General features: G+C 38.8%; 1 protein-coding gene across 1 annotated transcript; it reads right to left on the bottom strand.

The window, feature by feature from the left end:
* Positions 1 to 974: 974 nt before the first annotated feature.
* LOC308701692 (uncharacterized protein) lies at positions 975 to 15309 on the bottom strand. The gene is made up of 2 exons (XM_081384093.1): positions 14953 to 15309; positions 975 to 4087 (listed from the first exon to the last, which is right to left on the bottom strand). The coding sequence occupies exons 1-2, from the start codon at positions 15119 to 15121 to the stop codon at positions 2148 to 2150; spliced, it is 2109 nt and encodes a 702-aa protein (XP_081240219.1). The 5' UTR covers positions 15122 to 15309; the 3' UTR covers positions 975 to 2147.
* Positions 15310 to 15709: the final 400 nt, after the last annotated feature.

Raw genomic sequence — 15709 nt, 5'->3', positions numbered from 1 at the left:
GAGAAATCTGAATCATTCCCTTCCGAAACTTGCAGAGACGGAGAGTGTGAGTAGGAGGTGTCCATGAGCTAGGAGCAGGAGAAACTTTTGCTAAGTATTCTGATTAATTATTTTGTCATTTTGCCTCCACGTCCCCCCGATTGCCCCCAAGCTTCTCCTTCTGTCCACACGGTAATCTCTCTACTGTGCGACAGAGAGTCGCGTGGTTATGACGCAATCGTTAGCCTATTTTTACACAAATTGCTTCTACGGGGCCATAACGTAAGATACAAGGTAATGGAGCATTTTATACATTTTCGTGTTTCTTTAGAAATAATGGACAAATGGAGTCTTTAAATGCCTCGGATGTAAAGTTATTCGCTGTCAAAGTGACCAAAATGAATGGGAGTCAATGGAATGCTAACAGCAGGTGGGGGTCCGCTAATCAATGGCGGCGCCCGGGGAAGCTTCAAAATATGAAACCCTGCCACCCTGGGCACACCGGCATTCTTGATTTTGATCGACGGTACGCACTGTGCAAGAGAGTGGTGTGATCAGCGTGTACACAAGCTTGATTGACACTGCTAAGACATTCCTCCAGGCTCTGATTGGTTGTTTCTGACCGGGAGCAGTGTATTTCCCACAAATGGCAATAGGACCACTGGGAGGAGCTTGATTTTTTCACAGACTATTTGTCTCATAGTCTTCATATTCTAGTCAGGATATAATGACAGGTTTAACAAATATGTAAAAAATACATTTTTACAAAAGTTACCTCCTGCAGCTTTAACCAGAAACACAATTTTGAAACGCTAGTGGATCTTTTGAAAATATTTTTTTTAATGTAATTGTATGCGTCCTGTCGTATTGAATGGTTATGGTCTATTTAAGAATGATTATTATATGTATTATTATATTAATTACTGGTGTAAAATTCTTATCTCATTAGGTGACCTGGTTTTGTTAAAGTTAAATCAGACTACACAAGACCTTTATAAGTTTTTCTTAAATTGAACTTTAATTAATGACAGAAATCCTGTCTGGCACCCCAGCATATCACAAACCCCAAACAAAGAGAGTGGAAAAATGTTATAGCGTTACGTATGCGTAATAATTCTGAAGAAGAAGGAAGAAGGAAGGGTTGGTGCTAAACATTAGCCTGGATGCCAGCTGAACTTAGCCTCGCCCACAAAATTTTTAGGTCGGGAAGTTCGGTCTGGACTTGATCCATTGAGGAGCTATTATGCCTGAACAAAAATTGTTCGGACCAATCAAATTGTCAGGGCGGGCTTTATGAGTGAGAGTGAGTGGAGGGATGCTGGAAACTGTAAAGGAATGTTAAGTGAGTTGACAGAGTGAATAAATATATGCTTCCTCTCATGCTGATAAGGTAGACATGGTAATTGTTTGATGACAAGTTGATTGGATTGATTATTTGAACGTGCTCCTCCTGAACTTTGTTTATAAAACATCATGTGTGTAGATTCCGCCATTGCTTCTGTTATATCGACAGCACATTAGTTTTAGTTTTAAAAGAGGAACAGAGAACCGCGATCAAGGCATTTGTCGTTCAGAAACATGAATGAAGAACATCCGTCACTTACTCTGTTGGTCTGATTGGTTGTAGGTCTATCCAATTGAGTGCAGAGACATTTTCTTTCCTGGTTCGGCCCCATAATCACAGCCTAATGGAGCAGTATCAGACTCATATTCTGACTAGAATCTGAGTATGACGACGTCAGGCAACATACAGTACTTTCGACCGTGGAAAAATATTCTTGTTTTTGGAATGTAAAAAGGTGCAAAATAGTTTTTGATTTTGAATTCTGAAATGTAACAAGACAAAGAAAAAGTAAAGCTTTACAAGGCATGTTATGGATTCATGCATTATATCCTTTGCATCACACTCTTGTGGAAATGGCGAAGAACAGAAAATGGCTCAGATTGCCATAACATTGTGTTACATTTGGCTAATAAGGTCTGAAAACAAAGTTCCTGTTCAGATAGGGTATTTAAATTTTTTTTTTTTTACAAGAAATACAGTGAAATGGCTTCTCTTCGATGTGGATGCTTTTATGTATTTTCAGTTGTCCTGGTGGACTAAATCTCCTGTCACAGTGTGAACACTTGAAATGTTCTTCTCCAAGGTGAATTCTCTGTTTCAGTTTTCAGGTTTTCATGTCTTTCACACTGGTATGTGTTTTCTGGTGTACTTTAAAAGCGCTCAGTCGTGTAAAACTTTTTTCACAAGCAGAACACGTGTAAAGCTTCCCCTTTGTATCAACTTTCTTGTGCGTCTTTCTTTCTCCAGAATGAGAACACAGATGTAATTTCAAAGCTCGAACACTTCTGAAACTCTTCCTGCACTGATAGCATGTGTGCGGCTTCTTTCCGGTGTGGATTTTCATGTGATCCTTAAGGAGTCTTTTTTGTGTGCAGCTTCTCTTCTGGTGCCGCTTCATTTCACCCTCTGTAAAATAGCTTTTTCCACAAACAAAGAACACACGATTCTTCTCACCACTGTGTTTTTTCTGGTGTACTTTTAAACCATTCGGCCATGAAAATCCCTTTCCACACCAACACACGTAAGACTTCCCCTTTGAATGAACGTTCATGTGCTTCTTCAGGGAACCTGCCGAAGGAAATTTTTTACTGCACTGATTACAGTTAAATGGTTTTTCTCCAGAATGAGAATGTAGATGTACTTGAAATGAACATGTGAATCTGAAACTCTTCCCGCACTGATTACATGTGTACGGCTTCACTCCTGTATGTATTTTCATGTGTTCCTTAAGGCCTCCTTTTCGTGTGAAACTCTTCCCGCACTGATCACATGTGTGCGGCTTCTCTCCGGTGTGGATTTTCATATGATCCTTAAGGACCCCTTTTAGTGTGAAACTCTTCCCACACTGATCACATGTGTGTGGCTTCTCTCCGGTGTGGATTTTCATGTGATACATAAGCTTTGATATAACTGTGAAACTCTTCCCACATTGATCACATTTGTGTGGCTTCTCTGCAGTGTGGATTTTCTTGTGTCCGTTTAGGAGATTTTTTAGAGCAAAACTTTTCCCGCATTGATCACATGTGTGCGGCTTCTCTCCACTATGAACTTTCATGTGGTCTTGAAAACTTTGCTTAAATATGAAACTCTTCTCACATTGATCACATTTATAAGGCCTCTCTCCAGTGTGGATTTTCATGTGATCCTTAAGGTATGCTTTTCGCGTGAAAGTCTTCCCGCACTGATCACATGTAGGCTTCTCTTCGGTGTGGATTTTCATATGATACATAAGCTTTGATAAAATTGTGAAACTCTTCCCGCATTGTTTACATTTGTGTGGCTTCTCTCCAGTGTGGATTTTCACATGATACATAAGCTTTGATAAAATTGCGAAACTCTTACCGCATTGATCACATTTGTGTGGCTTCTCTCCAGTGTGGATTTTCTTGTGTCTGTTTAGGGTGGATTTTAGGGAAAAACTTTTCCCGCATTGATCACATGTGTGCAGCTTCTCTCCATTATGAACTTTCATGTGGTCTTGAAGTATTTCCTTATATATGAAAGTCCTTCCACACTGATCACATTTATAAGGCCTCTCTTCAGTATGGATTTCAATGTGTCTCGTAAGCTGTTCTTTTAGTGTGAAACTCTTCCCACACTGATCACATGTGTGTGGCTTTTTTACAGTGTGGATTTTAAGGTGTTCTTTAAGGTTTCCTTTTTGTGTAAAACTCTTGCCACACTGGTTGCATGTGTGCGGCTTCTCTCCGGTGTGGATTTTCATGTGATTATTAAGGGTTCCTTTTAATGTGAAACTCTTCCCACACTGATCACATGTGTGCGGCTTCTCTCCGGTGTGGATTTTCATGTGAAACTTAAGGTATCCTTGTGAAAAACTCTTCCCACACTGATCACATGTGTGCGGCTTCTCTTCACCATGAACTGTCATGTGATCTTTAAGACTTTGTTTGTATGGGAAGCTTTTTCCCACTACAAGTTTACTTCCGGTCTGTGAGCAACTCAAAGAGTTTTCTTCAGTTTTGACACGATGTTCCTCCTCCGCTTCATCCAGTTCTTCACTCTCCTTAATGTCTACCGTCAGGTCTAGAATGAAAGTTAAAAAGTTACAATTTTCAGTAAATCATCAACATTTGTAATCCACAAAAGTAAACATTTGCTCTAAGGTAGTGTAACCAATTAGCTCAAAAGAAATATTAATAATCAATCATGACTTGTTATAATTAATTAATAGCTGGGAGGATTTATGACTGTCTCAAGTGTTGTTAGACATGGGTCTTGCCGTTTGTTCTTGCTGACCCGGGGTCGTCGGGCAGTCCTTATTGGCGAGCCCTGAAAATAATGCTATAGTGTAATATTATTTATCAATATTCTATTTAATGAGAAGAACAGAATAGTAGCAACAATTTCTTGTTGAATGACAATTTTTGACAACCTTACTGATATATTGCTTCCTCTCACTTTGTACTTTAGTGCTTTTTTGAAAAGAAAAAAAAAAGGCCTAAATGTTTGGCCTAAATGTCTACCATCCTTTTTTTATTTTATATTTTGTGAATTTGTAAGGCTTTGTAGCGGATGGACAAGAATCATGATTCTTTCATTCTTTCCTTCTGAACACATTCTTTGCTAAGATTCCTAAAGCTTTCAACCTCCTGACTCGTCAGATGCAAATCATGGCCTAACGCCCGAGAGTCTAGGCCAAATTGCCCCTCTGACTTTTTTTATGGGCCCGCGGAGTGTCCCCAGAACAACAGACATTCCTCACGAGTCACGTTGGCCAGCTTCAAAGAGATCGGAATCACTCCTCTGACCCAGGGAGATTGCGAACTCTCTGCACATTCACGCACACACATACACAAACTTTAAACATTAAACTTAGAATATAAGCCTGTCAAATGTGTACGAAATACTCCCAGTTTCCCAGTTCATATTAGCTTAGTTTATGATTTTCTAGTTATAGGAGTGAACTCTAAGTGCTCATAGTCATGCATACGAATGTAACTTTGTATTTCCACCTTCTTTACATACAGTTCTTGGTATCTCGTTAACTGTCTCTGTCTGACTGAGCTAAACATATATAGGAGACTACAGTAAAATGTATTATTCTGTGTGTACCATTTTTCTGGAGTAGAAATGACAGGACAAAGAAACTCTTCCCACTCGAGAATCTTTGAAGGTGATTTGTCATTCACCCAAAAGGAGGTGTGAACGAGGATTTACTTAAGAGGACGGGACATTTAGTTTCTCCCCACTTCAGTTAGGCTATTCACCTCAGCTATCCTCTTCAGTTTTCTTCACTTCGGTTTTCTTTTCAGCTTTGTTTTAGTCTTCAGTCTTTGTTTTTCATATTCTCCTTTGTCCATTTCCACCTACGAGTGAAATTAACTTGGCCTGAATGATTTCTTTGGTAACATCACTTTCAATGGACCTTGGCTTTAAACTCCACACGACTATGCTCGCCCCGGAAGAAACGAGAGAGCACGCCCAGCTCGGAAAGACCGACACACGTGCCTTCTTTCCTCAGCAACACAAAAAGAACCATATGCAAGTATTAGCTTTATCGAGCTTTTAATGCATTAAGAGTGTTCGCCCCTGCTGTAATTTGATTTCTTGTCGTCTCTCAAAGGTTACTTTGTCTGTGATTTTGCCATACTGTGATCATTCTGTGATCTCTCTCTATTCCCCTCACTCTCTCATTCTCCTTCATTGTTTACTGCCATTATCCTGTTGTATATATATATATTCCGTGTTTAACTGTAGTCACGTGTATTCGTAGTTTCATTTATTAAAACCCATTATATTCTTGATTGTCTCTACCTGTTGCTCACATTGCGAAGTCCCTTAGGGTAAACGTACCTATTAAGCTCACTAAAATCTACATTGAGACATTTTTAGTGCACAAGATATTGGTTTTAGTACAAGAAGTTATTTTAAAATAAAATATTAATCTCTCACACTATAATATTTCATTTTATTTTAAATGACAAAAGTATTTCAATTAAGATGTACATCATTAAATATAAAAAGTCTGGCTGTGCTTAATGGGTACGTTTTGTACCCTTTAAGCACACCCCTGTTCCCAATAAGCTCACAACAAGTTTTATTAAAAATTCTTGTTTATTTTAAACAACCTTTTTAAGGAATAATTGAAAAAAGTTTTATTTGAAGGCACAGAGTCAATCACAAAAAAACAGAACACTAAAATCAAGCAACAAGGCATTCAATTTGATCAGGTAGCCTATCCTATTCATAGTGACGTGCCATTCAAACTCATTGCAACATCTAGACTAGTCCACGTTCTGGTAACACATATTGAAAAATCAAATAACAAAACAAACCAATGTGCTCCTTAAAGGGATACTCCACTTTTTTTTTGGAAATAGGCTCATTTTACAACTCCCCCAGAGTTAAACAGTTGAGTTTTACCGTTTTCGAATCCATTCAGCCGATCTCCGGGTCTGGCAGTATACTTTTAGCATAATTAATTAAACCGGACAGGACCATTAGCATCTCTCTCAAAAAAATGACCAGAGAGTTTCGATATTTATCCTATTTAAAACTTGTCTCTTCTGTAGTTACATCGTGTACTAAGACCGACGGAAAATGTAAAGTTGTGATTTTCTAGGCTGATATGGCTAGGAACTATACTCTCAAAATCGCAACTTTTAATTTTCCGTCGGTCTTAGTACACGATGTAACTACAGAAGAGTCAAGTTTTAAATAGGAAAAATATCGAAACTCTTTGGTCATTTTTTTTGAGAGAGATGCTAATGGTCTTGTCTGATTTAATGATCTATCTATGCTAAGCTATGCTAAAAGTGGTACCGCCAGACCCGGAGATCGGCTGAATGGATTCGAAAATGGTAAAACTCAACTGTTTAACTCTGGGGGAGTTGTAAAATGAGCTTATTTCCAAAAAAAAGTGGAGTATCCCTTTAACTCTCTGGGTCAGAGCTTTCCTGTCTACTCCAAACTTCTTGGACAGATACGACAGGTTTCTGATGGCTCTTTCTTTGTATAGATGACATGCCTCTTTCATTTTTGGGCATACACTATAGTTTCGTCTAGCTTTTGTCATCTTACGACTGTGAAAGTAATTTATTAATAATTTTTTTGAAGATTAACAGTGACAACCATCAGCTAATATTTAAATTCTGATTATGAAGTATTTACATGGACGTTCAATGTGGATGAGCTTAAAGGGAGCACACACTGTGCTTAATTGGAGCAAAAACAATTTTTAATTAATAAATATTAAATTAAATTTAAAGGAAAATATTTAGCTAAATTAATAATCTAGGTAATGTATTAAGTTTATACCAATTTTAATATGAACAACTATAATTGACAATATCTATGAAATTATGCTTTTTCTAATTGATGTCACACTGAAGCTGTGTGATTGTCATAGTAGTGCACCCTTTAAGCTCACCTAACAATAATATGAATTCTTTAAAAATTACAGCAGTTTAAAACCACAGACTATCAATAAAATGTAAAATTATAATATTATGGATTTAAAAGTACAAGCCATTAATGCCTGTGAAGTAATATATTAATGTAGCACACAATCTTATACAGCTAGTAAGCTAGCTATGTTCGTAGCATCTGGGCTATGTTGCTAAAACTATCCTTTAGATCTAACTGTAATTATTTCCCACATCCAGGTTCCAGGTTATAATATGCAAAAGTCTAAACATTAATCTCTTAATTTTGCAATAAGAAGACGTACTTCTTCAAAATAAATGTTTAAACATATAAAAAATGCACATTTGAGGGGCTCCTCTTCTGGTGAAAGTTTTCAGACAGCTTTCAAAATAGCCGCCAGACAGTGTGAACACATGGATACACATATCTCAGTGTGCAATGGTATGATTGGTTTAAAATTACAGGAGGTATATAGTAACAAACACATCAATTGGTTAATACATCAAATAGGATAATACATTGCTCATTCTTTTTATAATCTGAGCTCCAAGATGGGATTGTGCTTAATGGGTACTTGAGCTTAATAGGTACGTTTACCCTAAATGTCCAATCTAAGCTACAAGCTGGACGAACAGATTATTCGATAACAAATTAGTAACTAATCCATAGCTGGTTATAACAGTTTTCAAAATACATGAGTAAAAACTCAACTTACCAAAAGCACTTGTGACGCTACAGACGGTAGGCTACATCCAGCTTGTAAAACCTGGCAAATGTGTTCTGAGAAGATCAGCCAACAGCAAGACATACACACAACCCTGGATAGACATACCTCTAAACCAGGCCCCTGGAGGAGGCTATAGCCCTCGTCAAATGAGCCCTGATGTTAAGGGGACAATCTTTCCCCTGGCATTCGTAAGCCAATACAATAGCGTCTAGTGATAAGGTCTGTTTTGAGACAGCACATCCCTTAGTACATCCACCAAAGCACGCGAACAGCTGAGCCCACTGACGAAAGGCGGCCAAGCGATCCACATACATCCAAAAAGCCCTGACAGGGCAAACAGTGCTCTGAGCGTCAGTGAGGCTGACGGCTCAGCAGATAAGGCGGGCAGGGAAAAAACATGTGCTCTTAGAAAATACCAAGGTCTGTGCTCTTGGAACATAGCAAGATCTTAGCCGGAGAGTGATGCTGCAGTTGCCAGGTCTGAAACAGATGCAATCGTCGTTCACTGAGAACGTGTGTAAGTCTCCAGTCTCCAAATCCATTCTGTGCTGTAGAAAGTGCAAAAGATCAAACATGGAACAGATCCTGGTTCAAAATCAATGTCCTGGCACCATTTTGTAAAAACTTCCCATCTCAGAGCGCAGAGGCGACTGGAGCCCTGCCCCAGCCAGGCTGGCTGCCGATCGGGCACGAGTGGGGTCATGCATGGCGGAGGAACATTGGCACTCTCGCGTTTTTTCATCGGGAGGCCAATATAGATCAGACTGTGACTCCGTGCTTCTTGGGGTAGGGCAAGTGACACAGTGGTGAGTGTATGAGAAGGAATGGATATGTGAGGGATATGTGCTCTTATTGTGGGGCTCACACAAACATTGCAAATGTCACCTACAGGAACAGAGGGGACATGATGCAGAACACAGCGCTTGGGGGCGGGGCCCACAACTCTCCTTCTTTGGATGGTCCGCTTTCCGTGGTCCGTGATGCTACATTCCCGGTCCTGTCCACTGCCTATGGCGAAGATCTGGCTCAGGGCAGAGCCGTTTTTTTTTGGGCTGCTCAGCCGATCTTAGGCAGGACGAGGTGCCAACGAAGAGAGAGACCTCGACGAGGGCTGGAACTGGCAGCAATATTCGTGACTTATAGCCTTCGCGCTTCTGCGCCTCAGAGAAATGCTCAGTAACTGACTCCACAAAGTCACGAAAGAGGCCGGAGGGAGTGATTGGAGCCTTTCTTTTCCAGCCAGATGGGGTCACTTTGGGGTCACTTCGAAATTTCCATGTTTTTGAAAGAAAAGAACATTTTTTGTCCATTCAAATTACATCAAATTGATCAGAAATACAGTGTAGACATTGTTAATGTTGTATATGACTATTGTAGCTGGAAATGGCTGATTTGTAATGGAATATCTACATTGGCGTACAGAAGCCCATTATCAGCAACCATCAGAGTCCTGTGTTCCAATGGCACGTTGTGTTTGCTAATCCAAGTTTATCATTTTAAAAGGCTAATTGATCATTAGAAATAGGGGTGTCTATGGTTAACCGATTAACCGTTAAAAATTGTGTAACCGAGTGAAACATGTTGCTCGGTTAAGTGGCGTCAATGGCGTGCATTGAATTTAGTTGTAATACATTTTTGCACGACCAGAGACCGCTAGACCAGTTTTCTAATATGAATCGGGCAAAGAAAGCGCGCGTCCGAGAGTGAATGCTGTGCGCGAGCCAGAAACAAACATAGTATCCGCGCCACTGATCGCAGCACAATAATATCTGTCTGCAGAGCCGCAGAGCCACAGCTCTACACCAGCAGTTTTACCCCACGCATGCGCAGTTTCATCACAACAGTTTTACCCGCAGAGTCCGTTTACCGTTACATTAACCCATACAATTTGTATTATGCATTTCCTAAACATGTACTTGCTAATCAAACACTTTATATGAACAAACTACTAATCTATAAAACACAATCGTTCTTCCGACCTTTTGCTATTGTGTTGATATGCGCGAGGGAGAGAGAGCAATACAGCGCTCGTGTTGTTTGAAGGCGGTGAGAGTGCGCGCGCACGCGGCCGGGGCTTTCTCACTGTTCTTATGCGCCCTGTCCACTGATCTAAATAATTAGTTGTTACGACGACTTATTTGTTCCCTCGTTTTAATAAATCGTGGACACGTTGAACTAATTCCCTCCCTCATTTTGATTTAACGAATTACAACGTGACCAAGTTTGATACTATTAATTAGTGAATGCTAAAGACCTATTTTTTGTGAATTGGTGAATATTCAGGTGAATTATTTCGTGGCCACGAATTAATAATAATTATTAAACTGTTTTTCTTACCTGTGAAGATAGCTCTTCATTGAAGGCCAACTATTCTCGTACAGCTTTTTTTTTTTTTTTTTGTGAATTGGTGAATATTCAGGTGAATTGTTTCGTGGCCACGAATTAATAATACCTCAGCACGTTTTACAAGACCCTTCTCGATCGCAGCGGCAACGAGCACTTTGATCACTTGATTTAAAAAACAAAACATTTCAGCGCTAGATCGCCTAAAAAAAAACGAACGAAATGAATGCTCTGCTAGTTAACTGGAGATGTTTTGTTTATTTGTATTGGTATTCGTGCCGCGAGATGTTTCAAAAGTAGTGGGGACAATATCGACCTTAGAAAATAGTGGTGGGGACATGTCCCACCCACAAATTACGCCTATCTCGGGGTTGCGGCGCACACTATGGTTAACCGAGTATTAACCGCTAAGGGCCTCGGTTAACGGTTAATGAAAAACTTGAAAACGTGCAGCCCTAATTAGTAACCCTTTTTGGTAAAGAAACTTACCTTCTTTAGACTATAGTTGAATATCTGGAGCATCAGCAATTGTGGGTTCGATTACAGGCTCAAAATGGCCAGAAACGAAGAACTTTCTTCTGAAACTCGTCAGTCTATTCTTGTTCTGAGAAATGAAGGCTATTCCATGCGAGAAATTGCCAAGAAACTGAAGATCTCGTACAATGCTGAGTACTACTCCCTTCACAGAACAGCACAAATTGGCTCTAACCAGAATAGAAAGAGGAGTGGGAGGCCCCACCCCCGGTGCACAACTGAGCAAGAGGACAAATACATTAGAGTGTCTGGTTTGAGAAACAGACGTCTCACAGGTCCTCAACCAGCAGCTTCAATAAATAGTACCCGCAAAACACCAGTCTCAACGTCAACAGTGAAGAGGCGACTCCAGGATGCTGGCCTTCAAGGCAGAGTTGCAAAGAAAAAGCCATATCTCCGACTGGCCAATAAAAAGAAAAGATTCAGATGGGCAAAAGAACACAGACACTGGACAGAGGAAGATTGGAAAAAGTGTTATGGACAGACAAATCTAAGTTTGAGGTGTCCGGATCACAAAGAAGAACATTTGTGAGATGCAGACCAAATGAAAAGATGCTGGAGGAGTGCTTGACGCCATCTGTCAGGCATGGTGGAGGCAATGTGAAGGTCTGGGTGTGCTTTGGTGGTGGTAAAGTGGGAGATTTGTACAGGGTAAAAGGGATCTTGAAGAAGGAAGGCTATCACTCCATTTTGCAACACCATGCCATATCCTGTGGATGGTGCTTGATTGGAGCCAATTTCCTCCTACAACAGGACAATGACCCAAAGCACAGCTCCATACTATGCAAGAACTATTTAGGGAAGAAGCAGTCAGCTGGTATTCTGTCTATAACGAAGTGGTCAGCACAGTCACCGGATCTCAACCCTATTGAGCTGTTGTGGGAGCAGCTTGACCGTATGGTACGTAAAAAGTGCCCATCAAGCCAATCCAACTTGTGGGAGGTGCTTCAGAAAGCATGGGGTGAAATCTTTTTAGATTACCTCAACAAATTGACAACTAGAATACTAGAATGCCAAAGGTCTGCAAGACAGTAATTGCTGCAAATGGAGCATTCTTTGACAAAAGCAAAGTTTGAAGGACACAATTATTATTTCAATTAAAAATCATTATTTCTAACCTCGTCAACGACTATATTTCCTATTCATTTTGCTATATTTCCTATTCAAACTCATTTCATGTATGTTTTCATGGAAAACAAGGAAATTTCAAAGTGACCCCAAACTTTTGAACGGTAGTGTAGCTTATGTTTTATTTCTGTTTCAGATACTTTACAAGTGCACAATCCTCAAAGCATACAAAAGATGCACTGACAGGGGAACTAGAGGAAGACTTGAGGAGCAGCACAGCTGGAGCATCAGAGGCTACAGAGCCACAAGAAAAAGTCCCTCGAGTGGAAGCAGCAGCAGCAGTGGGCAGCTTTATGCAAGAGTTTGACCAAATTGTGGAGGAGTGTGAAGATCCCGGTGCAGCAAAAGCTCGAGCCCTGCAGTCCAACTGCATGGATATCTTACGGAGAAAACCAATGCTGCCTCAGACATCCCATACCAGTACTGGGGAGTCATCAAATACCGATTACCTTGGCTTGGCTGCCATTGCCACAAAATACCTCTGTGCCCCCTGCACTAGTGTAGAAAGCGAGAGAGTGTTCAGCACAGTTTCCAACATTGTGGATGAAAAGAGAAATAGACTTACAGCAGAGAGAGCAGAAAGGCTCGTCTTCATGAGAAAGAATTTGACATTGCTGATTAAGTGAGCATTCACAGGCCATGAGTGGTGTGACACTGCACTACATGTTTACAATGGTTGGTCATTATTTGTATTAATAACCAAATAATTAATTAATAAGTTGTTGTTTGACCAACTTTTTATTAGTTTATTCTCAGGTTCAGCTGCTATGTTTTATTTTGAATTCCTGTTTGCAGGACTTTGCACTTAATATGTTTTTTACATGTTTACAATGTTTGGTTACTGTTTGATTACTATTTTATGTTCAACCAATTACACTTTTGTTTCTGCGGCTACATTTTATTTATTTTAATAAATACATTCTGTTTAAGATTACATTCTGTTTTAGATTTGAATGCACAAATTAATTTTTTATAACAAATAAATAAGAATTCATACATTACATCTATGTTATTTTGTCTTAGTTAGGAAAGTTTGGTGCCTTTAGTCTCTTCCACATGGTGGAAGGAATGTATAAGGTGGAAAGTATACAGTTATTATTATTTTTATTATTATTTATATTATTATTATTATTATTATAACGGTATCGAGTATCGACAGAAACACAAAGCCCAGGTATCGGGACTGAAAAAGTCAGATCGGTACATCCCTAATCATAATATGATATTTTTGCCATATTGCCCACCTCTTAGGTGGGGTTACATTAACTAGTAGGTATCTCATAAAGCATGCATGAAATAAATACAAATTCAAGATACATTATAGGCTAACAATATCACACACAATGTCCTAGAATGCATGTTCATTTATAGATCAGTTCATCTACAAATTAAAGCACCAAAGTCTGTTTTAACACTAGAAGTGCCAGAATTCCATAACTACTAGAACTGCCCGCCGACACAGACACACACCATATTCCAGCATTGCAATCTTGACATTGCAGCCTGTTCATTATAGCCATAATAAAATATAATAATAAAAGTCAACCTAACATATAAAAATTCTACTGCTCTGTTTATATAGTCAGTAGCCTAGTACAATTCGTACCATTTTGCGCATGTGAAGAGGGCGATTTTTTCCGTCGATACTGGAACGTGAGTGAAGTACAAAGCCTATAATAAAGAATAGTTTACCATCCATATACATCACAAATGTTGAAACATTTTGATTCTAATTAGAGAGTTACGTGTACGTCGCTTACTTTCACTTTCGCTTTAAAAGTATTTCCTTTTGGCTTGTTTATAGTTATTTTTCATTCTTGTTCTGTTCTGAATATCATTACATTTAAATGATTTGTTGTGGATTCGTGGAATATGTTTTGTGTATTTTTTACCACATTTTATTGTTGTGTGTATTGGTATATGTAATAATACCACGAAATTCAGTGCGGTCAATATGACTGTCTATGGCCGAAATAGGTAAATATGTTAATTATAATACTTTTAGAAAAAGTCAAGTAGGCTACCAGCAGGATTTTATTTATTTTTTTAATCAAAGTCTAACAAAATTATAAACGGTCAAAATGACCGCGATGGCACTTCTAGTGTTAAGGTCTGTTTCTCTTTCCTATGGGCTCTGTTTTTACCACATGGCAACATTTTTCACAGAAATAAAACCATCTTATCTGATGGTCACCTTGGTGACTGAGGCCTTTTCTGCTCTCTTATCTCTTTTGTGGGGATGTTTTTAATTACTAAAAGTGGGCTTTAAAGCTTATTTGTAGGATGCAACAAACAGTTAGGCTATGTCTGATTGTCTCAGTCGTTACAATAGTTGTTGTGAACGGGCCTAAACATATTAACACCATACAAGTAAAAGTTTGAGTTCAAACAAAGACTGAAAAAAATCACACTTTTAACAGAAATGGTTAGCTTTGTTATTTTGTTGTATTGTGCACCATTGCATTTGCAGTAAGACATTCATTGAATAGTTCAAACCTTTTCACACAAACAAATCTATTACTTATACAACCTCATGTTGTTCAAAGCATTTATGGATTATTTCTTTAACCTCTCATTGTTTTGTTTAGGGATTTTTCACACACAAAAAAAAAATCTTTAGTGTTCTGCAGAAGAAATTCATCCAGATTTTAAGGGCGTGTAGCCTAAATCAGAATTTATACCTGTATGACGAATGTATATGTTGACTGGCTAACCATTAATAAACTGCGTAAGTTTTATAACTTTAATGTTTCACAGCATCATTAATGAAGAATCAAGAATAAACACCAACCTATCTGTTCTTCAGTCTCTTCAAGCTTCACTCTGAGGAATTCTTGATCAGGATTACTCCTGTTCTCACTGTAATCTTCAATAAACTCCATTTTTACAGGTTTCTCAGAGTAATCTTCAATAAACTTAGTTTTTACAGGTATCTGTTCTTCCTGCTGGTCTGAATGCATCTCTTCACTTGTAAATAGTGATCGTTTAAAAAACTGATTCGTGAAGGTTCAAATACTTTGCAAATCTTTTGTTTTGAATCAGCTGTTGTTCAGAGCTCGTCTCCTCTTCTTCAGTGTTTGCCGGTTTGGGAAACCAACTTAAAGAGTGCCGTTCCGCCACCCACTGGTCTGGAGTGTGAAGAGCACAGCTTAATGAGGGGATAATGAAGAGAGGAAATGAGAAAACAGATCGACCGCTTTTATTTACTCCTGGTTGTCTTTCCATTAGACCTCATTTTTGGTATAGCTGAAATGCATTTTAGAAGCTTTAGTGGGTGTCCACATTTGTCACAGGTTTGTTTTTAATTTGTTTTAAAAGATTTATATAAATCATTAGGGAAAAAAACATCAAATTTACACATTTCTATATTAGACTTCAGATTTTTATTAATATAGGTTTCTAAATCTTTCCAAAACATTCTTGAGTATGCTAAATACAGTGGAAAAAAATGTAGACATATACTTAAACATTTGTATAGGAGAATAGGAATAGTATTTGTCTTTCATTGGCCATCAGTATTTGTATTTTGTGTTAAATACAAAACAGAC

This window comes from Scardinius erythrophthalmus (assembly GCF_964197995.2).
Source record: "Scardinius erythrophthalmus genome assembly, chromosome: 14".
Classification (NCBI taxonomy): Eukaryota; Metazoa; Chordata; class Actinopteri; order Cypriniformes; family Leuciscidae; genus Scardinius; species Scardinius erythrophthalmus.
Note: the sequence above shows the minus strand (reverse complement) of the source record. Positions and strands in the feature narration are given on the sequence as shown.